At 46.2% G+C, this 20,606-nt stretch overlaps 3 protein-coding genes across 32 annotated transcripts in view; 2 read left to right on the forward strand and 1 right to left on the reverse strand.

The window, feature by feature from the left end:
* The window catches only part of LOC125429237, a 60,054-nt gene extending 42,271 nt beyond the window's left edge, over positions 1–17,783 (forward strand). The window contains exons 12-17 of the mRNA XM_048490168.1: positions 712–947; positions 5,786–6,265; positions 6,564–6,678; positions 8,321–8,391; positions 8,592–8,718; positions 16,312–17,783. Of these exons, the coding sequence (XP_048346125.1) occupies positions 712–947; positions 5,786–6,265; positions 6,564–6,678; positions 8,321–8,391; positions 8,592–8,718; positions 16,312–17,660 (2,378 nt within the window). The 3' untranslated portion in view covers positions 17,661–17,783. The remainder of the gene's footprint in view (positions 1–711; positions 948–5,785; positions 6,266–6,563; positions 6,679–8,320; positions 8,392–8,591; positions 8,719–16,311) is intronic.
* The window catches only part of LOC125428587 (zinc finger protein 883-like), a 1,608,225-nt gene that overhangs the window by 819,147 nt on the left and 768,472 nt on the right, over positions 1–20,606 (reverse strand). The window lies entirely within an intron of this gene.
* The window catches only part of LOC125428534 (zinc finger protein 345-like), a 770,962-nt gene that overhangs the window by 104,824 nt on the left and 645,532 nt on the right, over positions 1–20,606 (forward strand). The window lies entirely within an intron of this gene.

The raw sequence follows: 20,606 nt of genomic DNA on the forward strand, positions 1-20,606 counted from the left end.
CTACAGTTCCCATCATGCTGGCAGGGGATGATGGGAACTGTAGTCCATAACATCTGGAGGGCCACGAGTTTGACACCTATGCCAGAAGGGAAAAGCTTCCTCCAAACCGTGGCCCCTCCACTGTGGGTCAAAACGCAGCCTCTCCTTCTAGCTACAGTCTACTGATACTGCCAAGTCCAATTCTTCTTTGCAAGTGGGTTGGCTCCTGAAGACTCCAAGGGCTTGGTGAACAGGATTCAACATGATGAAGGTTTCCAGGAGAACTCTCACCCATTACAACCACACAAAAAGAAACCCTGAAACAATAAACTCCAACATTTACAACATAGCAAAAATAAACAACTCCCTTCCCACTAGTTCCCAACAACATTGCAGTTACCTTAACAAGGTGTTAAGGGCTTATAACAAATCAAGGTCCGAGTCAGGTAGCCCTGCCTCCTCCAAACTACATGAGCTCTGCAGCCTCCTGCTGCTTTGAGTCTCCACCCCTTTCTGGGTCAACCCATTCTGAGCATGGGGGTGACACCCACTGGACCTGTGCTGGGGAGAACTGGCGGGCTGGATCGGGGCGGGGGGGGGGGGGTAGGCAGGAAAGGTAGCATTTTCCAGGGCCAGAGATCAAGTGAGGGTAGGACGGAGGGAGGATCTCCCCTCCCCAGATGTTTCTGGTCTCCTCTCGCTCATCTCTCCTTGCGCCTTCCCCTCTCCAAGCAAACCCAAATCCCGTTTTGCAAAGGGAGCGTGTAGTGGGCTATGTTTTTATTATTCAGGCTGGTCGGGGGATAGTTTGGGAGATGCTCCCTCCCCTCCGCCCCACGGAAAGGAAAGCCACAGAGCATGGAATAGAGAGGCCTCCAGGGAAGGGGGCGGGGAGCCCATTTCCTTTCAATTCGGTCTCCCGAGATGGAGAAGGCGCCTTTGTAGCCCCGCCAGCCAGTCCTTCCGGAGTGAGTCGAGAGGGAAGGGAAGGGAAGGGGGGAACAAAGCTTGGAAATGTGGGGTGGGTAGAAGGGGCCATCAGAGGTGGTCCCCAATACAGGAGCTAACCCAGTGCAAAGCGGGGGGGGGGGGCAGGGACGGCGGCTCCCTCTGGAGTTCCCCTTCCCCCTCCACAAAGGGGGGGGGGGGGGGGGCTGAGATGCAGCCCTTCCCCTGCGTTGCAGAAACCCCACAAGTGATCCAGATTTGCAGGGGGAGAGAAAGCGGCGGAGGATCTGGCCGAGTCCTCTGGAGGAGTTGTGAGTGGAGAAAAGGCAGGGGGAAGAGGAGTCTGGATGGAGGAGAGGGCATGCTTAGGGACAGACCCCCCCTCCCCCCGGGGGGCGATTCTTTTAGGGGAAAATACTGGCTCCAGAGGAGGAATCTTGGCGGGGCTGGCACATGTCCCCCCGGAGGGGAGAATAAGCAGTGGGGATCCCCAGTCCCGGGTTTTTCGCTGAGTTTGGGGCATTCAATGTGTGTGCAAACTGGGCGCAGAGGATGAACCTTCATGCAGGAGGGAAAGCCCCCGAGGGGTCATAAAGGGGCTCTCTAGCTTTGGAGGTGCCAGTAAAGGTAGAAGATGAAATTTAGAGCCAGGATCTGCTAGGCAGGACCAAAAGGAAGGGTGTGTGTGTGCAGTGAATTGGAAGAAGAGCCCTCTCATCCCCCCCCCCCCTTTCACACCTGCATCTGATGCCAGCCAGGGGAATTAAGCCCTGAGTAGGAAAAGAACCTTCTAGCTGCTGCTGCTTTAGACTGGGGAGGGGGATGATGGGTCAAGGCTGAGGAGGGGGATGATGGGTCAAGGCTGAGGAGGGGCATGAGTAGGAAAAGAACCTTCTAGCTGCTGCTGCTTTAGACTGGGGAGGGGGATGATGGGTCAAGGCTGAGGAGGGGCGGGAGATTTGGGGGGAGCCAAAACAGACAACATGCCATGGCAGAGCAGAGTTGTTGTTTGTTTTTAAAACATTTGTTTGTGGGTATTGTTGTAAATGTGAGTGTCACAAGGTGGGGTCACACGAGGAAGAAGAGGAAGAAGAAGAGGAAGAGGAGGAAGAGTTTGGATTTATATCCCCCCTTTCTCTCCTGCAGGAGACTCAAAGGGACTTACAATCTCCTTGCCCTTCCCCCCTCACAACAAACACCCTGTGAGGTAGGTGGGGCTGAGAGAGCCCAAGGTCACCCAGCTGGCATGTGTGGGAGTGCACAGGCTAATCTGAATTCCCCAGATAAGCCTCCACAGCTCAGGCGGCAGAGCGGTGAATCAAACCCAGTTCCTCCAGATTAGATACACGAGCTCTTAACCTCCTACGCCACTGCTGCTCCCTCAGTTCTTTAAGTAAATGAACTCCCTCAGTTCTTTAAGTAAAAATTATTTCTTTGATACTCTCTTTGAATTAAATAGAAGTTGCACTTGGCTGGGGGGTGACATTAGAGTTGGGGGGCTGGTCATGCTGAGACACATTTCCTCCTCCTCCTTCCCCCACATAGGGGTTTCCTCCTGGTATAATTGGTGGTGTAGGAGGTGTCCTTTCTTAGATCCCCCCAACATGAAAATAGTCATTTTAATATATGTAAAGACCTCTGTGGTCAGAGAAGGTAGCCAAGCCTAGATGCTGAGCCTGCTGCCCCAAGGGGAAAAGTGACCCCAAGAAAGTCCAATAAGAGGGTTGCTGAGTTCCAGGTGGGACCTGGAGTTCTGGAATTCCCAGACTTCAGAGATCAGTCCCCCTGGAGAAATTGTAGCTTCAGAGGTGGGACATTACGACCTATACCACAGAGGCTGGGAGTAACTGAAGTTTTCTCAACGCTCTGTCCCAGATACTCCAGGAGTTCACCAAGCAGGAGATGGCGACCCTTCTTGATGGGCAGAATCATAGAGGAGAAATAAGGAGAGGTCTGGCTGGTATATTGGTTAGAGAAACAGATGAGATATTGCAGAAACACAGATTTTCAATGCAGTCTTAAAACCGCTTTCCTACCGTGTTTCCCCGAAAATAAGACAGTGTCTTATATTAATTTTTGCTCCCAAAGATGCGCTATGTCTTATTTTCAGGAGATGTCTTATTTTTCTGTGTTCTGTTCGTCAGGCATGCTTCCAAACAAAAACTTTGCTACGTCTTACTTTTGGGGGATGCCTTATATTTCGCACTTCAGGAAAACCTCCACTATGTCTTATTTTCTGGGGATGTCTTATAGGGTCGCTCCCCACTTACCTCTTCGTGTGCAACTCCGCAGCGTCCCCGCGCCGAAAAGCCTCCGCGGCTTATGACCACGGAGACTATTTGCTCCCCACTCATTTGCCATTAAGGAGCTAACGCGGGCAGCCAAGAACGGGAGTTTCGTGGGAATAGAGGCAATGAAGCGTTTTCATTGGCTGGCACAGGTGTGCGTCATGGAGGGAGGGCGGGCCTCCATTTTCATTGGCTGGGACGAGGTTGTTTTTGATAGGCTCGGATGTCTGCACGTCATCAGAAATGCGCTGGAAGCTTTGGAAGCATTTGTTTGAGACGTCTGCACATGCTGACGTCAGCATAAAAATAAAGTGAAAATCAGTTCTTGCCGCCGCCACCGACTACTCGTCTGGTCTGGTCTGCAGCACCTCGCTGTGTGAATTCGCAAACTAAATTCACTGTGAATTTGCAGCAATAAACCGCGAACAAAGGGAACAATATCGTCACGTCACGTTGTGCACACGTCTCAACGTCTTCATGTGGCTTCATTCTGCGCACTGACGGTGACGCCCTCCCCAAACAAAATGGAGGATTCTTTCCCCTGATTGGCCAGAAAGCTCTGCGCCCCAGCGAATCAACCGCGCGTCATCTTCCGGGTTCCCCACCACCCCACCACCCCGCGCCAAGCGCGGGGTTTGGGAAAATGTTGCTGTTTTTTGAAGAGCAGATTTGACGCGCGCCAGGGAGGAGGAAGAGTGGCAATTTCTGCGCAGCCGCGCAGTGGACGCTGGGGATGTGGGGAACGTCCTGGCTCCCCGCGTCTGAACAAGAGAAAACCCCGCGGCTAATGGTGAGTGGGGAGCGACCCATATTCAGGGAAACAGGGTAGGAGTAAGCCCATTTGAATAGGAGGATTGTGTATAGTCCTGCTTTGGATCGCCTTCTTTTCTTCTCTCCATGGTGCCATTCTCTGAGATGGCTGAAACGCAAGGGGCACCCAAGGAGCACAATTGTCTGCAGAGTTACCCCACAGCACCCTTTTTGAGCTCCCGCCGTGGTGGCAAACCTATGGCACTCCAGATGTTCATGGACTACAATTCCCATCAGCCCCTGCCAGCATGGCCAATTGGGGGTTGTAGTTCATGAACATCTGGAGTGCCATAGGTTCGCCACCACATGTCTCTGACAGCAGCCTGGCTGCAGTCCGGTCTATCCAAATCTTTTTAATTTTTTTCTGAAGGAGCAAGGGTGGTAGAGTGGTTCAGAGTGGGGGAATCTAATCTGGAGAAGTGAGTTCGATTCCCCACTCCTCCACATGGAGGCTGCTGGGTCACCTGGGACCAGTCACCATTCTCTCTGAACTCTCTCAGCTCACGCAGCTGAACTCTCTCAACTCTCTCAGCTCACGCCTTGGAAACCCTATGGGGTCACCATAAGTCAGCTGTTATTTGAGGGCACACAGACCCATACAGCACTGAAAGGGTTTGCTAGAAAGGCAGAGACTGGAAAGGGGAAAGGCCCCTTTTCTGGGGGAGGATTTGCTTCTGTAAGAGGGGCTTCAGATGGGCATTACATGGGAAAAGCCAGATCCTTGAAGGTTTACTTCAGAGTAAGCCATTGGGTGATAAGTGTTTACATTGTGGAAAAGAGGAAATCTGGGTTGTTGTGGGGTTACCAACTCCTAGAGGGCAAATTCTGGGACATTTGGGGGTGGAGTCTGAGAAAGGCTGGTTTTAGGGCCCGGGCAGGGAGGGGGGGGGTACTCTCTGTGAAGCATAACACTGTCCAGCCCACCCTTCAGTGTAACCATTGTAATGGTAATGCATATTGTTTCTTACCTTAATTAGAAATAAACTTTTGTTTACTTGTGTGTATTGACAGCCTGAGAGGCAAAGTAGTTTTGTTTGCTTAACATTACATGCACCTACTGCCATTTTTTGTATAATGGTGAATGTCCAGGTGGGGCATAGAGATTACCTGGAATTAACAGCGGATTTGTTCCCAGGTAGAAAACGGCTTCTTTGACAGGTGGACTCTGTGCCTTTCTATCCTGCCTCCCACAAGCTCCATCTGTCAAATTTCCAGGGATTTCCCAGGCTGGAATTGGCAGTCTTGTGCATTTGGCAGGATTCATTGCCATCCCAGCAATTCTTGTGCTCCGTTTCATGCACAAACAACACCACTGATGCAATCCCACTCTGTGCCACCATAAGATTTAGACTGGCCCTTCACCTGCAAGAGAACAGTGTGGATTTGGGTGGGCATATCTCCTGACACACTTAGGCTCATTCCGCACATGCAGAATAATGCACTTTCAAACTGCTTTCAGTGCTCTTTGAAGCTTTGCGGAATGGCAAAATCCACTTGCAACCAGTTGTGAAAGTGGTTTGAAAATGCATTATTTTGCATGTGCGGAAGGGGCCAGAGTACCGTCCGAAACCCCTTGAACAACCTAACCCAAAGTGACATCTTTAAGGAGCCAAACAGGCATATCATTAAAAGCTTGGTATGTAGTATAACGCAATGACATTACAAACCACAAGAAGAACTTCTGATGCGCCATGTATCTCCATTCTCTCTTGTTTTCCTTGTGGCCCATTACTGTCTTTCTCTCCTTTCTACCCCCACAGGGCCAAGTGAGTAAAGGCTTCTTTTCATCATTGGAGGTCACCCAATTTAAAAAGGAGATGGAAGGGCAACACCAAGAAGGACCAGGACCTGGCAAGAGAGCGAGGAAAGCCCCCCATCTCATCCAAGCCAAGAGTAGTGTTGAATTCTGGGAGAGAGCTGTGCCGGAGATCTGCGATCAGGGGCTCCTGAGCTCAGAAGTACTTTGCCAACACTTTCAACAGTCCAGCTACTGTGATGCTGATGGGCCCCGAGAGGTTTGCAGCCGGCTCCATGGACTTTGTAACCACTGGCTGAAGCCAGAGAGCTACTCCAAGAAGCAGATCCTGGACCTGGTGATCCTGGAGCAGTTCCTGACCCTCCTGCCCCAAGAAATGCAGGGCTGGGTCAGAGAATGCAGGCCAGAGACCAGTTCCCAGGCAGTGGCCCTGGCCGAAGGCTTCCTACTGAGTCAAGAAGAGGAGGAGAGGCAGGCAGAGCGGGTGAGGACTTTTCTTTCCAGATTTATCCAATTCAAGCAACAATATCTGACCTTCTTCTAAAGCTTCCCTGCCCAATATTTGTCAAGGGGTAATAATCTGAATGGGAGAGTTTACCACCTACTTCAACAGTCACTTCTCCTAGAGAATTTCTTATCCATCCAGATAATTTTCTAGGGTTGGAAAAAACCCTCTTCTAGGTCTGCTGGTAGAGAGGTGCAGAGTCTGGGACGGGGGCAGGATCCATTCCTTGGTGTCTTCCATTCTGTCTCTTACCCTGTATTCCTGGCTGTCTTTTCAGAGGTGGGGTCCATCCCTGAAGATGGAAGCTGAGTTCCCTCAGGTGGAAGGAGGTGCCGTTGAGGAAGGAGAGCCAGCCTGGGCCCAGGATAATACCCAAGATGCCCTCTCACATGGTAAGGACTCACTGTGTCTGGATGGAATTGGGGAGACCACTGATTTTGATGGGTAGAGAGTTCTGGTTAGGAAAAAAAGATCAAATGCTTCTTCCCTCAGCTTATGGCATTTAATGTTCAATATTTGGGAAGCCAGTAAAAGGAAATTAGACAAATTCATGGAGGCAGCTCCTCACATTGATTAGAATATTCATATTCCTCCTTTTTCCATTAGGGAGACTCAAGGTCACTCAAAACAAAACAAAATGGACAAATCTCACCCGAGCTCTTAAGTCTTTGCCTAAACAAAGCCTGTGGTGTGTTCTGTAGCTCTCCCAATAAACAGACTCGGATTGGAATAAAAGCGATTTGATTAATGGAAGTTAGAACAGGTTATGCTTCAAGAATCCTTGTTAGGATGTCCCAACCTCCTGTGGAGACATGGCAAGGCCCAGATTATGGAGACAGGTCTTGACAGCCTGCATGTTCTGGTCTGTACAGCTCTGAGAACCAGTTGCTGGGGGCCAGGGACAGCAGGCACATGTGTTTTGTACTCATGCTAATCGGACATCTGACGAGCTGCAGTGAAAATAATTCTTCCTCTTTGATTGTAACCTCTGTAGCTAAATTCCTCCTTGATATATTGGAATAATTTATTCTGGTTTGTTAATGTTTCATTTTAGTTGCAGCCACATTTTTAGCATCAGTCATAAAGTGAAGGACATTTATACGTCCCAATCTGGACACTGTTTTATGAGCTTTTGTATTAACTCCCAAGTGTGATAGAGTTAACGCGAACTTTATATTTTGTTCTCTATGTACAGTATTTAACTTATGCCAATAAAAGGTTTTTGATTGATTGCTGTAGGAAATAGGATGCTGGATGAGGGATGCCAGGCTGTGTGGAGGGGCTTGCGGTGGATGTGATGTCACAGTGAAGTTGCCTCTGGCTGAAAACCCAGATGTGACATTAGTGGATCAGTAGATGCTATGAATATTCATTGATATTACCCTCATTTTCCACTGTAATATTTAAAAATATTAGAGGAGAAAATATAGTACATAAAATTGTTTAGTAATAGATTAGTAATGGATATATATATATAAATATAAGATGTAGAAGTAGGAAATAGAATATAAAGATAAGATCAGTATGAGAGTTAATATTGTATTTCTCAGTAAAAATGTTAAAGGCAGAGTTGTAGGCACAGCTAATGGAGAAGAAAAGAACAGAAAGATAAAATAGAGGGATAAGGGTAATAACCCTGGGAATCATACCTGGGACTTATGGAAATAGAGGCAGAATCAACCATCGAGGTGGAAGTAACCACCTCAGGATTGTTAACAATTAGATTTTAATAGAGACTTTCAGCAGAGATACTATCACATTTTGCAGCTCCACTGTTCACAGGACAAGTATCACGGAAGTTCGAAAGTCTGAAAAGTTTCAGTGGCATTTACAGCCCCATGAGGCTCATGGGTACCTTTTGCTTCTCTTCTGCCTCTCCCAGTACTTAGTAAAAAGTGTTATAATTCTTTTTGAGTGTAGAAAGGGCAGGGGCACAGCCCTAGGAATGGAGATACATGAAGCAAGATTCACATAAGCAAGTGCCATAGGAAGTGGAGGCCAATTCTCTTTCTTCCTATTTTCCCTCCCTCTCAGGCAGTGAAAACAGAGTGTTGATCCATTCTCTTTGCGGAGGTGTGAAAACAGCTGCTGGATCTCCAGTCCAGGTAGGGAAGATGAGCAGGGGACAGCCTGGGCCCCCCTCCCTTTCTCAGGCACGCTTTTCTCTGCAGTTGGTTCTGAGGGCCCCAGGCAAGAGGCTCTGAACACCCTTCTCTATACACAAGCCAAGTTCTCCACCCTGCACCCTCCCAGCGTGCTGTCTCCTTACATGACTTCTGACGAGGGAATCTGCTTCTTCTTTCAGTCTCTGTTTTCCTTTGGGGAGGTGGCCGTGTATTTTACAGAGGCCGAGTGGGCACTGCTGGATCCAGGCCAAAGAGCTCTCTACGAGGACGTCATGCTGGAGAACTACAGGAGTGTGACCTCTCTGGGTAAGGACCTTCCATAGGTGCCAGAAGTATACACTTCTGCCTTTAAGATGAGGCATGAATCAAAATCTGGAACAACAGTAGGCCTGTTCTGCTACTTGCTTTGTTTTGGAGACCTTGATGTTCTGGTCGCCACATCTCAAAAAGGATATCGAAGAGATAGAAAAAGTGCAGAGAAGGGCAACGAGGATGATTGAGGGACTGGAGCACCTTCCTTATGAGGAGAGGCTGCAGCGTTTGGGACTCTTTAGTTTGGAGAGGAGACGTCTGAGGGGGGATATGATTGAAGTCTATAAAATTATGCATGGGGTAGAAAATGTTGACAGAGAGAAAATTTTCTCTCTTTCTCACAATACTAGAACCAGGGGGCATTCATTGAAAATGCTGGGGGGAAGAATTAGGACTAATAAAAGGAAACACTTCTTCACACAACGTGTGATTGGTGTTTGGAATATGCTGCCACAGGAGGTGGTGATGGCCACTAACCTGGATAGCTTTAAAAGGGGCTTGGACAGATTTATGAAGGAGAAGTCGATCTATGGCTACCAATCTTGATCCTCTTTGATCTGAGATTGCAAATGCCTTAACAGTCCAGGTGCTCGGGAGCAACAGCCGCAGAAGGCCATTGCGTTCACATCCTGCATGTGAGCTCCCAAAGGCACCTGGTGGGCCACTGCGAATAGCAGAGAGCTGGACTAGATGGACTCTGGTCTGATCCAGCTGGCTTGTTCTTATGTTCTTATGTGGTAGGGTGGCAGCGAAGGCAATATTCAGCATGGCTGGATAGTGTGACTTAAACAACCTATAACAATCATTACTTTCTTTCCCTCTGCCAATGGAGCCAGGTTTGCAATAAAGACTGTAGTGGAAACAAAGGCCTTAACATCTGAAGAAAGGCTGAAGATCCGTCATGGTTATGTCAAGGCCAGGGAATGACCAAGGAATCGCCCTGGAGGATTCCTGCTTCATTTCTTTACATGTTTTAGTTTGGCAGAATCCTATAGCCTGTTGGGAAAGGAAGGAGAGAGGGAGACCTTTTTGGGCCTGAAATCTAGGATGGTCAGAGGCTCCTTCTGGGGCTGTTGTATCCTAAAATTGGAATACTCCAGAGAAAGGTAGAGGTTACTTTATAAAAGCCAAGCTGGAGAATGCCGAAGGCCCTTGCATACAATTACCACCCAAATGGCTTTGGGCTTTACCTGCCCTCCCCACAACTGGCACCTCTTCCAAAAAACAGAAGGCACTAGGTGAGCTCAGGTGCTTTTTTTTTTGGAGGGCTTTTCTCAAAGCCAAAAAGTTTAACAGTGTGTGTTTTTGAGAGCTTGTGCGGCGCTCTGCCTCCCCGGCCCTGCCTGCTGAAGCCTGGTCCTTCCCACCTTCCCTTACCTGGGTGTTGTCTGACCTGTACTGGGCCTCAGGCTGCTGGAGTTTGCATACCCACAGTTTGCCTGGGGCCCTGGCTTTCCCTACCAAAACTTCCTCCTTGCCAGTTCTTCCACAGCCTTCTCCCCTCCATCTGTCTGTGTCCCTCACTCCTCACTCTTCCTAACAATTCTCATTCTTTTTTCCACCGCCTCCTCCCTTCTTCTCCTCTCACCATAACCACCACCCTTCCTGCCTCCCGTCCTCCCTTAAATCCTCTTTCTTCCACCTCCCTCCCTATCGCAGGTCTCTCCCCTTGATTCTCCCCACCCTCACCCAACCACCCAGGCCCCTCCTGGCCTGGGATTGGCTGGCCATTCCCTGCACCCACCCCCTGTCCGGCCGGCAGAGCGGGGCCTTGCTGGGCTGCCATTTGCCTCTCCCTGGACCACTGATATCTCCTGGGGCGGTCCCAGCAGCTGCCGGCCTCCTCCAAGGGCCTCAGGTGATTGAGGCTGTGGGGCCGCGTTCACTGGCCTCTGGGTGCTTGCTGGAGCCTCTGGCCTCAGCTTTGGTCTGTTCGTCAGCTTTCCGGGCATCCCGCGGCTCTGCCGCTGTCCCAGGACGAGCCGCGCGTCCCGGCCTCATCCGGCTGCTTGCTGGGCAACCCGTGGCTCCGGCCCCAGGACGAGCTGCACGTTCTGGGCGAGCCAGCTCGGCTGTGCTATTCCCTGGCTGCCTGGGGTTCTTCTTGCAGCCCCCGGTAAGTTTTGGGGCTGCGACTGGGGGCAGGGAGGCATCCGAGGAGGAGGGGATCCCCCAACACTAGGGTGACCATCCGTCCCGAATTTCGCGGGACACTCACGCTTTTGCGTAGAGTGTCCCACGTCCCGCTGGGCTTATGCCATTGTCCCGATAACGGACAATGGCCCGCAGCAGCACACTGCCTTTTGCGGCGGCGCTCCCCAGTCAGAAACAGGGAAGCGCCCCAGAAGGCACTGCGGCTGCCGCAGTGTCTTCTGGGGCGCTTCCCTGTTTCTGACCGGGGAGTGCCATGCAAAAGGCTGCCTTTTGCGCAGCGCTCCCCAGTCAGAAACAGGGAAGCGCCCCAGAAGACACTGCGGCAGCTGCAGTGCCTTCTGGGGCGCTTCCCTGCTGACCGGGGAGCACCGCGCAAAAGGCTGCCTTTTGCTTCTGCGGCTTGCTATTGCTCACTCTCTGAAAGCAGCAGCACGTGCCTAGCAGCGCACACAGTTCTTTTATTCAATAAAGACAAATCTTTTGAGGGAGAGTAGAAAAAAATCATACTGGGCTTTTTGAAAGGAGGCCCTAAGATCTTTTTTCTGCACCACTTAAATGGTAGACATGGCTGGTGAGAGAGATGGTACAGTTGCTTGTAACAGCCGTGGGATGGTTTGGGTTTACACCTGCAGCAAGTGTAAGTTGGCTGCTCTCTCGGAAGAGAAGGTCCAGAACCTTGAGGCACAAGTATCGACCCTTGAAGACATTAGGAAAACGGAAGATTTCCTCAACAGAGTGGAACAAACAGTACTGGGTGAGGAGCAGATCAGAGATCTCTCTGAGGAACGTAGCAGCTCTCAAACACTGGAGATGGGCAATTGGAGGAATGTGACACAAAGAAGTAGAGGGACTAAGGAGCATTCTGTGAGCTTAAAGCTACAAAATCGATTTGAAGTTCTCTCCCTTCTCAGTGAGGATAAGGAAGAGGCACAGCAGGAACCATGTCAGACCTCAGAGAATGTGCAAATGATAAGAATGTTCAGCCCATAGAATGGCCCCTGCAAAACCTCATAGGAGACATGTAGTAATGGTTAGGGACTCCCTGCTGAGGGGAACAGAAGTAGCGATTTGCAGGCCTGACAGAAAGTCACAAATCCGTGATGTCACTGACAGGCTGACAAGACTTTTTAAACCCACTGACCATTACCCCTTTCTTTTGATCCACATGGGAACTAATGATACAGCAAGATGTAGCTTTCGGGACATCAGAAGGGATTTTTGAGGCTCTGGGAAGGAAGCTGAAGGATCTAGATGTACAAGTTGTCATTTCATCTCTACTCTGGTTGAAAGACTTGGTCCATGGAGCAAGTGGTCTGTGGTTTCATGAAGAGAGAATAGTCAGAAACTATTTGGTTCTTGGACCATGGTCTGTGGTTTCATGAAGAGAGACTGCTGGCAAGGAATGGGTTGCACCTTATGGCTGTACGAAGAAACATCTTTGCCAGGAGGCTCACAAACCTGATCAGAAGGACTTTAAACTGAGTTATGTGGGGGAGGGAGACAGTATTCTAGCAGACAGGAGTTCATCAAGTGATAGTGATGATAGACCAAAGGTTACAGAGAGAACTAAATGATTAGGTCAAGAAACCAACAGCAGGAGGGAAAAAACTTTAAAGAAGCAGCCAGAGGAAATGCACCATAGCCTTCAATGTCTACACAAATGCACAGGGCATGGGAAATAAACAAGATGAATTTGAACTCTTAACACAGCAAAAGAAATATGATATTATAGGCATCACTGAAACATGGTAGGATGAGTCTCAGAATTGGAACATAAGAATTGAAGGGCATAACCTATTTCAGAGAAACAGATCAAATAGAAAGGGAGGAGTAGCAGCATTATGTGTAAAAGATTATTACATCTGTGAGCAGGTCCATGACTTAAATCCTGCGAGTTAGGCTGAGAGAATTTGGATAAAAATTAAGGGGGAGAGAAACAACACTGATCTCATTGTGGAGGTCCATTATAGACCCCCTTGCCAGAGATGGATGATACATTCTTGGAACAGAGGACCAAACTTGCACGAAGAGAAATAGTGGTAATGGGAGATTTCACTTATCCAGATATTTGCTGGGAGTCAAACTCCTCCATGACAATCAGGTCCAACAAATTTCTCACTTGCCTTGCAGACAATTTCATGGTCCCGAAGGTAGAAGAAGCAACAAGGGGAATGACTGTTTTAGATCTGCTCCTAACCAATAACGATGACCTGATTAGTGGAGTGGAAGTGGTAGGATCCTTAGTTGGGAGTGACCATGTTCTCCTGGAGTTTGTTATACAGTGGAAAGGGGATGTGAAGCGTTGTATACATGCATTCTAGATTTTACGAAAGCATATTTCAGTAAGCTTAGGAATCTACTGGGTGCGATTCTGTGGTCAAAAATACTAAAAGAGAAAGGAGTGCATGATGGCTGGGAGTTTCTTAAAAGTGAGATCTTGATGGCACATTTTCAAACAGTTCCAATGAGGAGGAAAAATGGGAGGTATCTAAGGGAACCAACATGGCTGTCTAAAGAACTTTCAACTGAGCTAAGATTTTAAAAGGACATGTGCAAGAAATGGAAAAGGGGGGAAATCACCAAAGAGGAATTCAAACAAATAACCAGGATTTGTAGGGAGAAAGTCAGAAAAGCTAAAGCTTACAATGAGCTGAGACTTGCCAGAGAGGTTAAAAACAACAAAAAGGGGCTTTTTTGTTATGTCCGTAGCAAAAGGAAGAAAAATAATAGGATAGAGTCACTGCATGGAGAAGATGGTGAAATGCTTACGGGATGCAGAAAAGGCAGAACTACTCAACACCTTCTTTGCCTCAGTCTTTTGGAGAAATTCAGCACAGAATAAATAAATAAAGAGGTAGTGAAGGAACACCTGGCTACTTTCAAATCTCCATGGCCTGATGAACTACATCTCAGGATATTAAAAGAACTGGCAGAAGTAACCTCAGAGAACTACTTGCCATAATCTTTGAGAACTCTTGGAGAAAAGGAGACATCCCAATGAACTGGAGGATGGCTAATGCTATCCCCATCTTCAAAAAGGGGAAAAAGGAGGACCCTGATAATTGCCATCCAATCAACCTGACATCAATACCAGGGAATATTCTGGAGCAGATCATTAGACATACACTCTGCCAGCACTTAGCAGAGAATACTTTGATCACAAAAAGTCAGCAAGAGTTTCTGAAATACAAGTAATGCCAGACTAATCTTTTCCCTTTTTTGATAGAGAAGCTTAGTAGATGAAGGGAATGCTGTGGACGTAGTATACCTTGATTTTAGTAAAGCTTTTGACTAGGTGCCCCATAATGGTCTTGCAAATAAGCTAGTGAAATGTGGATTAGACAGTGCTACTATTAGATGGATTCGTAATTGGTTGACTGACTGAACCCAAAGGGTGCTCACCAATGGCTCATCTTCATCCTGGAGAGAAGTGACTAGTGGGGTGCCACAGGGTTCTATCCTGGGCCCAGTGCTATTCAATATTTTTATCAACAACTTGGATGATGGAATAGGGGGCTTGCTAATCAAATTTGCAGATAACACAAAATTAGGAGGGGTAGCTAATACCCCAGAAGACAGAGTCAGAATTCAAAATGACCTGGATAGATTGATGAGCTGGGCCAAAACAAACAAAATGAATTTCAACAGAGATAAATGTAAGGTTCTACACTTTGGTAGAAAAAATGAAATGCACAGATATAGGATGGGTGACACCTGGCTTGACAACACTACATGTGAAAGGGATCTGGGAGTCTTAGTGGACCACAAACTAAACATCAGTCAGGAGTGTGATGTGGCAGCCAAGAAAGCAAATGCAATTTTGGGCTGTATCAGTAGGAATATAGTGTCAAGTTCGAGGGATGTAATTGTACCTTTCTATTCTGCATTAGTTAGACCTCACCTGGAATATTGTGTACAGTTCTGGGCACCGCAGTTCAAGAAGGATATTGACAAGCTGGAATGGGTCCAGAGGAGGGCAACAAGAATGGTAAAAGGTCTGGAATCCATTCCCAACGAAGGGAGGCCTAGGGAGCTGGGGATGTTTAGTCTGGAGAAGCATAGGTTAAGGGGGGACATGATAGCTATGTTTAAATATTTGAAGGGATGCCATGTTGGAGAGGGAGCAAGCTTGTTTTCTGTGGCCTCAGAGACTAGAACACGAAGTAATGGATTCAAGGTGCAAGAAAAGAGATTCCACCTAAACATTAGGAAGAACTTCCTGACTGTCAGGACTGTCGACAGTGGAATTCACTGCCTTGGAGAGTTGTGGATTCTGGACGTTTTTAAACAGAGGCTGGATGAACATATGTTGAGAGTGCTTTGATTGTGTGTTCCTGCATGGCAGGGGGTTGGACTTGATGGCCCTTGTGGTCTCTTTGAACTCTATGATTCCATGAACATGTGGGTCTGCTTTGATGTTTTGGGTTCACTTGTTTTGGGTTCACTTGGCTTTGCCTTCTCCTGGCAAATGCTGTAAACCATCTCTTTTAATGGCTATCTTCACAACTAGAAGAAACCTCTCTTTGTAAGATGGTCTTAGGAACCGAGACACAAATAATTTTATGGTTGGGGGTCACCACAACATGAGGAACTGTATTAAAGGGTAATGGCATTAGGAAGGTTGAGAACCACTGCTTTAAAGGGATCTTTCCTGGTCCGGGCATGAATGCCGATTGGGCATTGCAAATAAGTCGATCCGAATTCATTGTATTCGGATTGGCTTGTATTCAGGCAGCTTGTATTCAGCCTGAATACAAGCCGATTCGGCAGTTTTTTAAATTTGGCCATGTTGAATCACCAAGTCTCCTTTTTTTAACTTGAAGGGGGAGGTGTGGTGGAGCTGGCAGCCCGTGGCCAAAAGAAAAAGCACCTCCATTTGTTCCTCTGCAATTGAACTGAACCACCCCCTGAGTAAGGCAGGCTGGGAAGCCCCATGCCTTCAAGAAGCGGGAAGCATGCAAAGCAGCATTGCAGGCTGGATGTAGGTGGAGAAAAGAGGGCCGGGGCAAAGCTGTGCCCACTGGCAACTTTGCCCACTTCAGCTGCAAGGCAAAATTAAATTGGTGCTACAAGTGCTCTTACGTGCTGTGGGGAGATTAGAAAGTGAAGGAGGGGCTGGAGGAAATATGTCCATACAGTCAGAAAGTGAAAGCAGAGCCACAGTGAAATATATCTGTTCAAGAAATCTTGCTGGAGCTACACCACGCCTCCACCATGCAGCAAGCAGCTTGTGCATAAAAACAATACAAAAACTGCTGACCTGTGGGGGCTGACAAGGGATAAGTCTTTCATTGGCACACTGGTGCATTATTGGTTAGGGATAAGTTTAACCAGCAGCTGCAATAAAGAAAATGTTCACCCATTAGTGAGCAGTACCTGATAGGTGGCTTGGCTTCTTGTCTAGTTCTGATTGGACCTTTTTCTTTCTTCCAGCTCCACGTGTAGAGGAGATGATTGAGGGATTATGGGAGTTCTCTGGGGAGACATCCAAGGATGAAGATTCCAAAGGAAAGTTCACAGATGGAGGCAAGCCACAGAGGCGGGAGGGAAGCCATGCAAACAAGAGAAGAGATAACCACTTTATGTCCCAAGGAGGAGACTTCTCTGAAATGCCAGTCCAAGAAGAAATGTCAACCAAAACAAGAAAGAACAAAGGCCTCTGTGCTAACCTGAGTCCTTTTGAAAGCGATGAATTTGGAACGAGATTCAGTCAGAGTTTCAATCTTCATGAGCATCGAAGAACTCACACAAAGGAAAGACATTTTGAATGTTTCGAGTGTGGAAAGAGATTCAGTCAGAGTTTCAATCTTCATGAGCATCAAAGAACTCACACAAAGGAAAGACTTTTTGAATGTTTCGAGTGTAGAAAGAGATTCAGTCACAGAGGCAATCTCAAAAGGCATCAGAGAATTCACACAAAGGAAAGACCATTTGAATGTTTTGAGTGTGGAAAGAGATTCAATCACAGTAGCACTCTTCAAACACATCAAAGAACACACACAAAGGAAAGACCTTTTGAATGCTATGAGTGTGGAAAGAAATTCAGTTGTAATAGCCATCTTCAGTCACATCAAAGAACTCACACAGAGGAAAGACCTTTTGAATGCTTAGAGTGTGGAAAGAGATTCAGTTGTAATAGCCACCTTCAATCACATCAAAGTACTCACACAGAGGAAAGACCTTTTGAATGCTCAGAGTGTGGAAAGAGATTCAGTCAGAGTTGCAATCTTCATGGGCATCAAAGAACTCACACAAAGGAAAGACCTTTTGAATGTTTCGAGTGTGGAAAGAGATTCAGTCACAGAGGCAATCTTAAAAGGCATCAGAGAATTCACACAAAGGAAAGACCATTTGAATGTTTTGAGTGTGGAAAGAGATTTCGTTGGAGTAGCACTCTTCAAGCACATCAAAGAACACACACAAAGGAAAGACCTTTTGAATGCTTTGAGTGTGGAAAGAGATTCAGTTGTAATAGCCATCTTCAAACACATCAAAGAACTCACACAAAGGAAAGACCTTTTGAATGCTTAGAGTGTGGAAAGAGATTCAGTCGTAATAGCCATCTTCAATCACATCAAAGTATTCACACAAAGGAAATACCATTTGAATGCTTAGAGTGTGGAAAGAGATTCAATCACAGAAGTAATCTTAAAAGGCATCAGAGAATTCACACAAAGGAAAGACCATTTGAATGTTTTGAGTGTGGAAAGAGATTCAGTCAGAATTTCAATCTTCAAAAGCATCAAAGAATTCACACAAAGGAAAGACCTTTCAAATTCTGATAGTTCGGAAAGAGATTTAGTTGAAGTAGCAATTTTCAATCATATCAAAGTACTTACACAAGGGAGAGACCTTTTGAATACTCAGATTGTGGAGTAGCAATGTTCAAAGGCACCAAAGAACTCATACAAAGGAAACCTTTTGAATGAGTTAAGTGTGGAAGGAGATTAAGTTGGAGTAGCAATCTTCCGTCACATCAGAGAACTCCCATAAGGGAGAGACCTTTTGAATGTTTTGAGTGTGGAAAGAGATTCAGTCGAAGTAGCAATCTACAAATGCACATCAAAGAACTCATACAAAGGAGAGCCTTTTTGAATGCTCAAGTGAGGAAAGAGATTTAGTCAGAGTATGCTCTTGAAATCCTGAGAACCCACACAGGGGAGAAACTTTGGAATGCTCCTGTAATGCCCTGTCCTCTCTCTGATCTCATCAATTTGATTCCAAGCTTCTTAGTGGATTTGATGGGCAGCCACTGGAAAGACAAAACTGCAGTGTGTGGATCTTTGGGATAGGTTTGAGAGCTTTTCTGCCTGCCTGTGCAGAAACACATTTCCATCATAGAAGGCAGGACATGGTTCTTTTACTATGCTTTTCAGTTCCAAGGCACATATACAAACATGTCTGTACTTCAGAGCCTTTTAAAATAATATTTCCAGTTAATGGGCAGTTATCTCTGAGCCATCAAAGCAGCCAAACCACTGGTCAACTCAGGCACATGATCCAGCCCTGGCTTTTAAAACTTGCCACTTTTGGAAAGCCAGATTGCCATTTTCAACTCTTTTCACCAATCATGATCATGGGACATTTCGCCAAAGAGGGAGTCCAAGTCCATGAAAAGGGTGTACCAGGTTTCCATCATTCTTTTAGAGACCTCTGGTGTTTTGCAAGACCCTTTCCTCTTATTGAATTTCTGCTGCATAGACCCTGGAATTCTTTTCTCACTCATCTGGGATCAGAAGAAGAAGAAGAAGAAAGCTTGGATTTATTATCTCCCCTTTCTCTCTTATAGGAGGTGAAAGGGGCTTACAATCTCTTTTCCTCCCCCTTACAACAAATACCCTGTGAGTTGGGTGAGGCTGAAAACTCAAGAACTGTTAGTAGCCCAAAAGGTCCACTCAGCTGGCGTGTGTTGGAGTGCACAATCTAATCTGGTTAACAGAATGGCCTCCACAGTTCAAGTGGCAGAGCAGGGAATCAAACCTGGTTCTCAGATTAGAGTGCACCTGCTCTTGCCCACTAAGCTACACTGACTCTCAGGTAATATTGGCCTCTCTCACCCCTTGCCTCCATTCTTGGTTTTTGTGTATGTTATGTACTTTGACTTAAGGTATCAGCTCTCTGCTAGTGAGTGGGAGATTCTTTGTATTCTATTTTTGTTTCCAATCAAATAACAGTTATAATATATCTTGCTTTCTTTATGTTTTATTTTTGGGTTACCTCTACAAAGATCCCTCTGGTTTTAAAGACTACAATATCCTGCATTATTCCTTTCTGGAACACTTTAAAAAGCGATTTTCTCCTCCCTGTGTCCATTGTGGGGGTAATACACATGGAGTATGGAAAGGGCAGTTGTGAATGGCATTTAAAAACTCTCACAGTTGAAAAACCTTTTGAATCGGTTCAGTGTTTTGAAAGGAATTCAGTTTTGATTTCATCCTTCAATGGCATTTTTAAACCCAACCAGGGAGACACCTTTTGAATACTCATAGTGTGCAAAGACGTTCAGTCAGCATGGCTTGTTCACTTGTTCTTCCTTTTGTTGTTATTTTTTATTTCACACTATCATAGAGTTGCCTTTATTTCTCTTTGTGCATAGCTGGAATGGGTCATTCATGCTTCTGATTCTATTTCTGTAATTTACTTTTGCTTCTTGTTTATTTTAGCAATTAGATTTCTCAGTTATCCATCCAAAGTTTTTAATTTCTTTTTTTATTATGATATGGAATGACTGAAGAAAATTGACAATTTACTTTATAAGGAAATAATCAATAAGCAAGGGAAAATTCAATCATGTGAAATTGATAAGAAGGAGGGTAGAAAAAATAAAATGGTTGACATTTCAGATAACATCCAGACTTAGAAATTAATACCTCAGGAGGAACATTGGGATTACCAGATTTTTTGAAAAAGAGGTTGCAACGTTGGAAACAACACTTCATGGGAAATATATATATAAGATTCTGCTGAAAACTGAAACAGAAATGGAACAAGTGTAAAGATATGCATGGTAAAAAATGGATGCAAAACTTGAAGGAGATAACTTTTCAACACTAGAAACATTATGGACTAAGGTATATTAAACTTACTGCAAGCCAAATGCTAAAAGAGATGGGTATAAAATATTTTCAGATGGTGCTCTCACTCCTGGGCGATCAGAAGATTAGACAAAGCGATGGCCTCTGCATGAAGACATTGGGTTATTTTTTCCATGTGTGGTGGACTTGTAAACAAACTAGAAGCATTGGATAGAAGTATACAAGAAACTGCCGCAGGATAATAGTTTCTTCTTGTGCAAAAGCAGTATTGTTGGGTACCTTATAGGAAAACCTTCTGAAGAAGCTGAATGAACTATGCTGGCACTTGTTAACGCATCAGAGTAATCATCACAGAAAACCTGATAAAGATCTCTGGCCGAATTTTGGGAGATAAAATCATTCAGTCAGAGTCTAGTTAAAAACCCAGTGGTTCTGTGGCTATTTTAATTGTAATTTTAATTTGCTAACTGATCATCGTATTTTAATATTAACATTTTTCTTAAAGCTGAATGTTTGTTTCCCACAATGTTAAGTCATTTTGTCCAAAGCCTACTTATGCTACATAGACTTCTTCCAGATAAAGAAAACAGCAAAGCTCTCTCTTCTGCCTCCCTCCTTAAAAGATGCCTGCTCTTCATACCCTGAACAAGCTCTGTGGCAACCAAGCTAGACCTTGCAGCACCAAAGGGGCCC

This window comes from Sphaerodactylus townsendi, linkage group LG03 (assembly GCF_021028975.2).
Source record: "Sphaerodactylus townsendi isolate TG3544 linkage group LG03, MPM_Stown_v2.3, whole genome shotgun sequence".
Classification (NCBI taxonomy): Eukaryota; Metazoa; Chordata; class Lepidosauria; order Squamata; family Sphaerodactylidae; genus Sphaerodactylus; species Sphaerodactylus townsendi.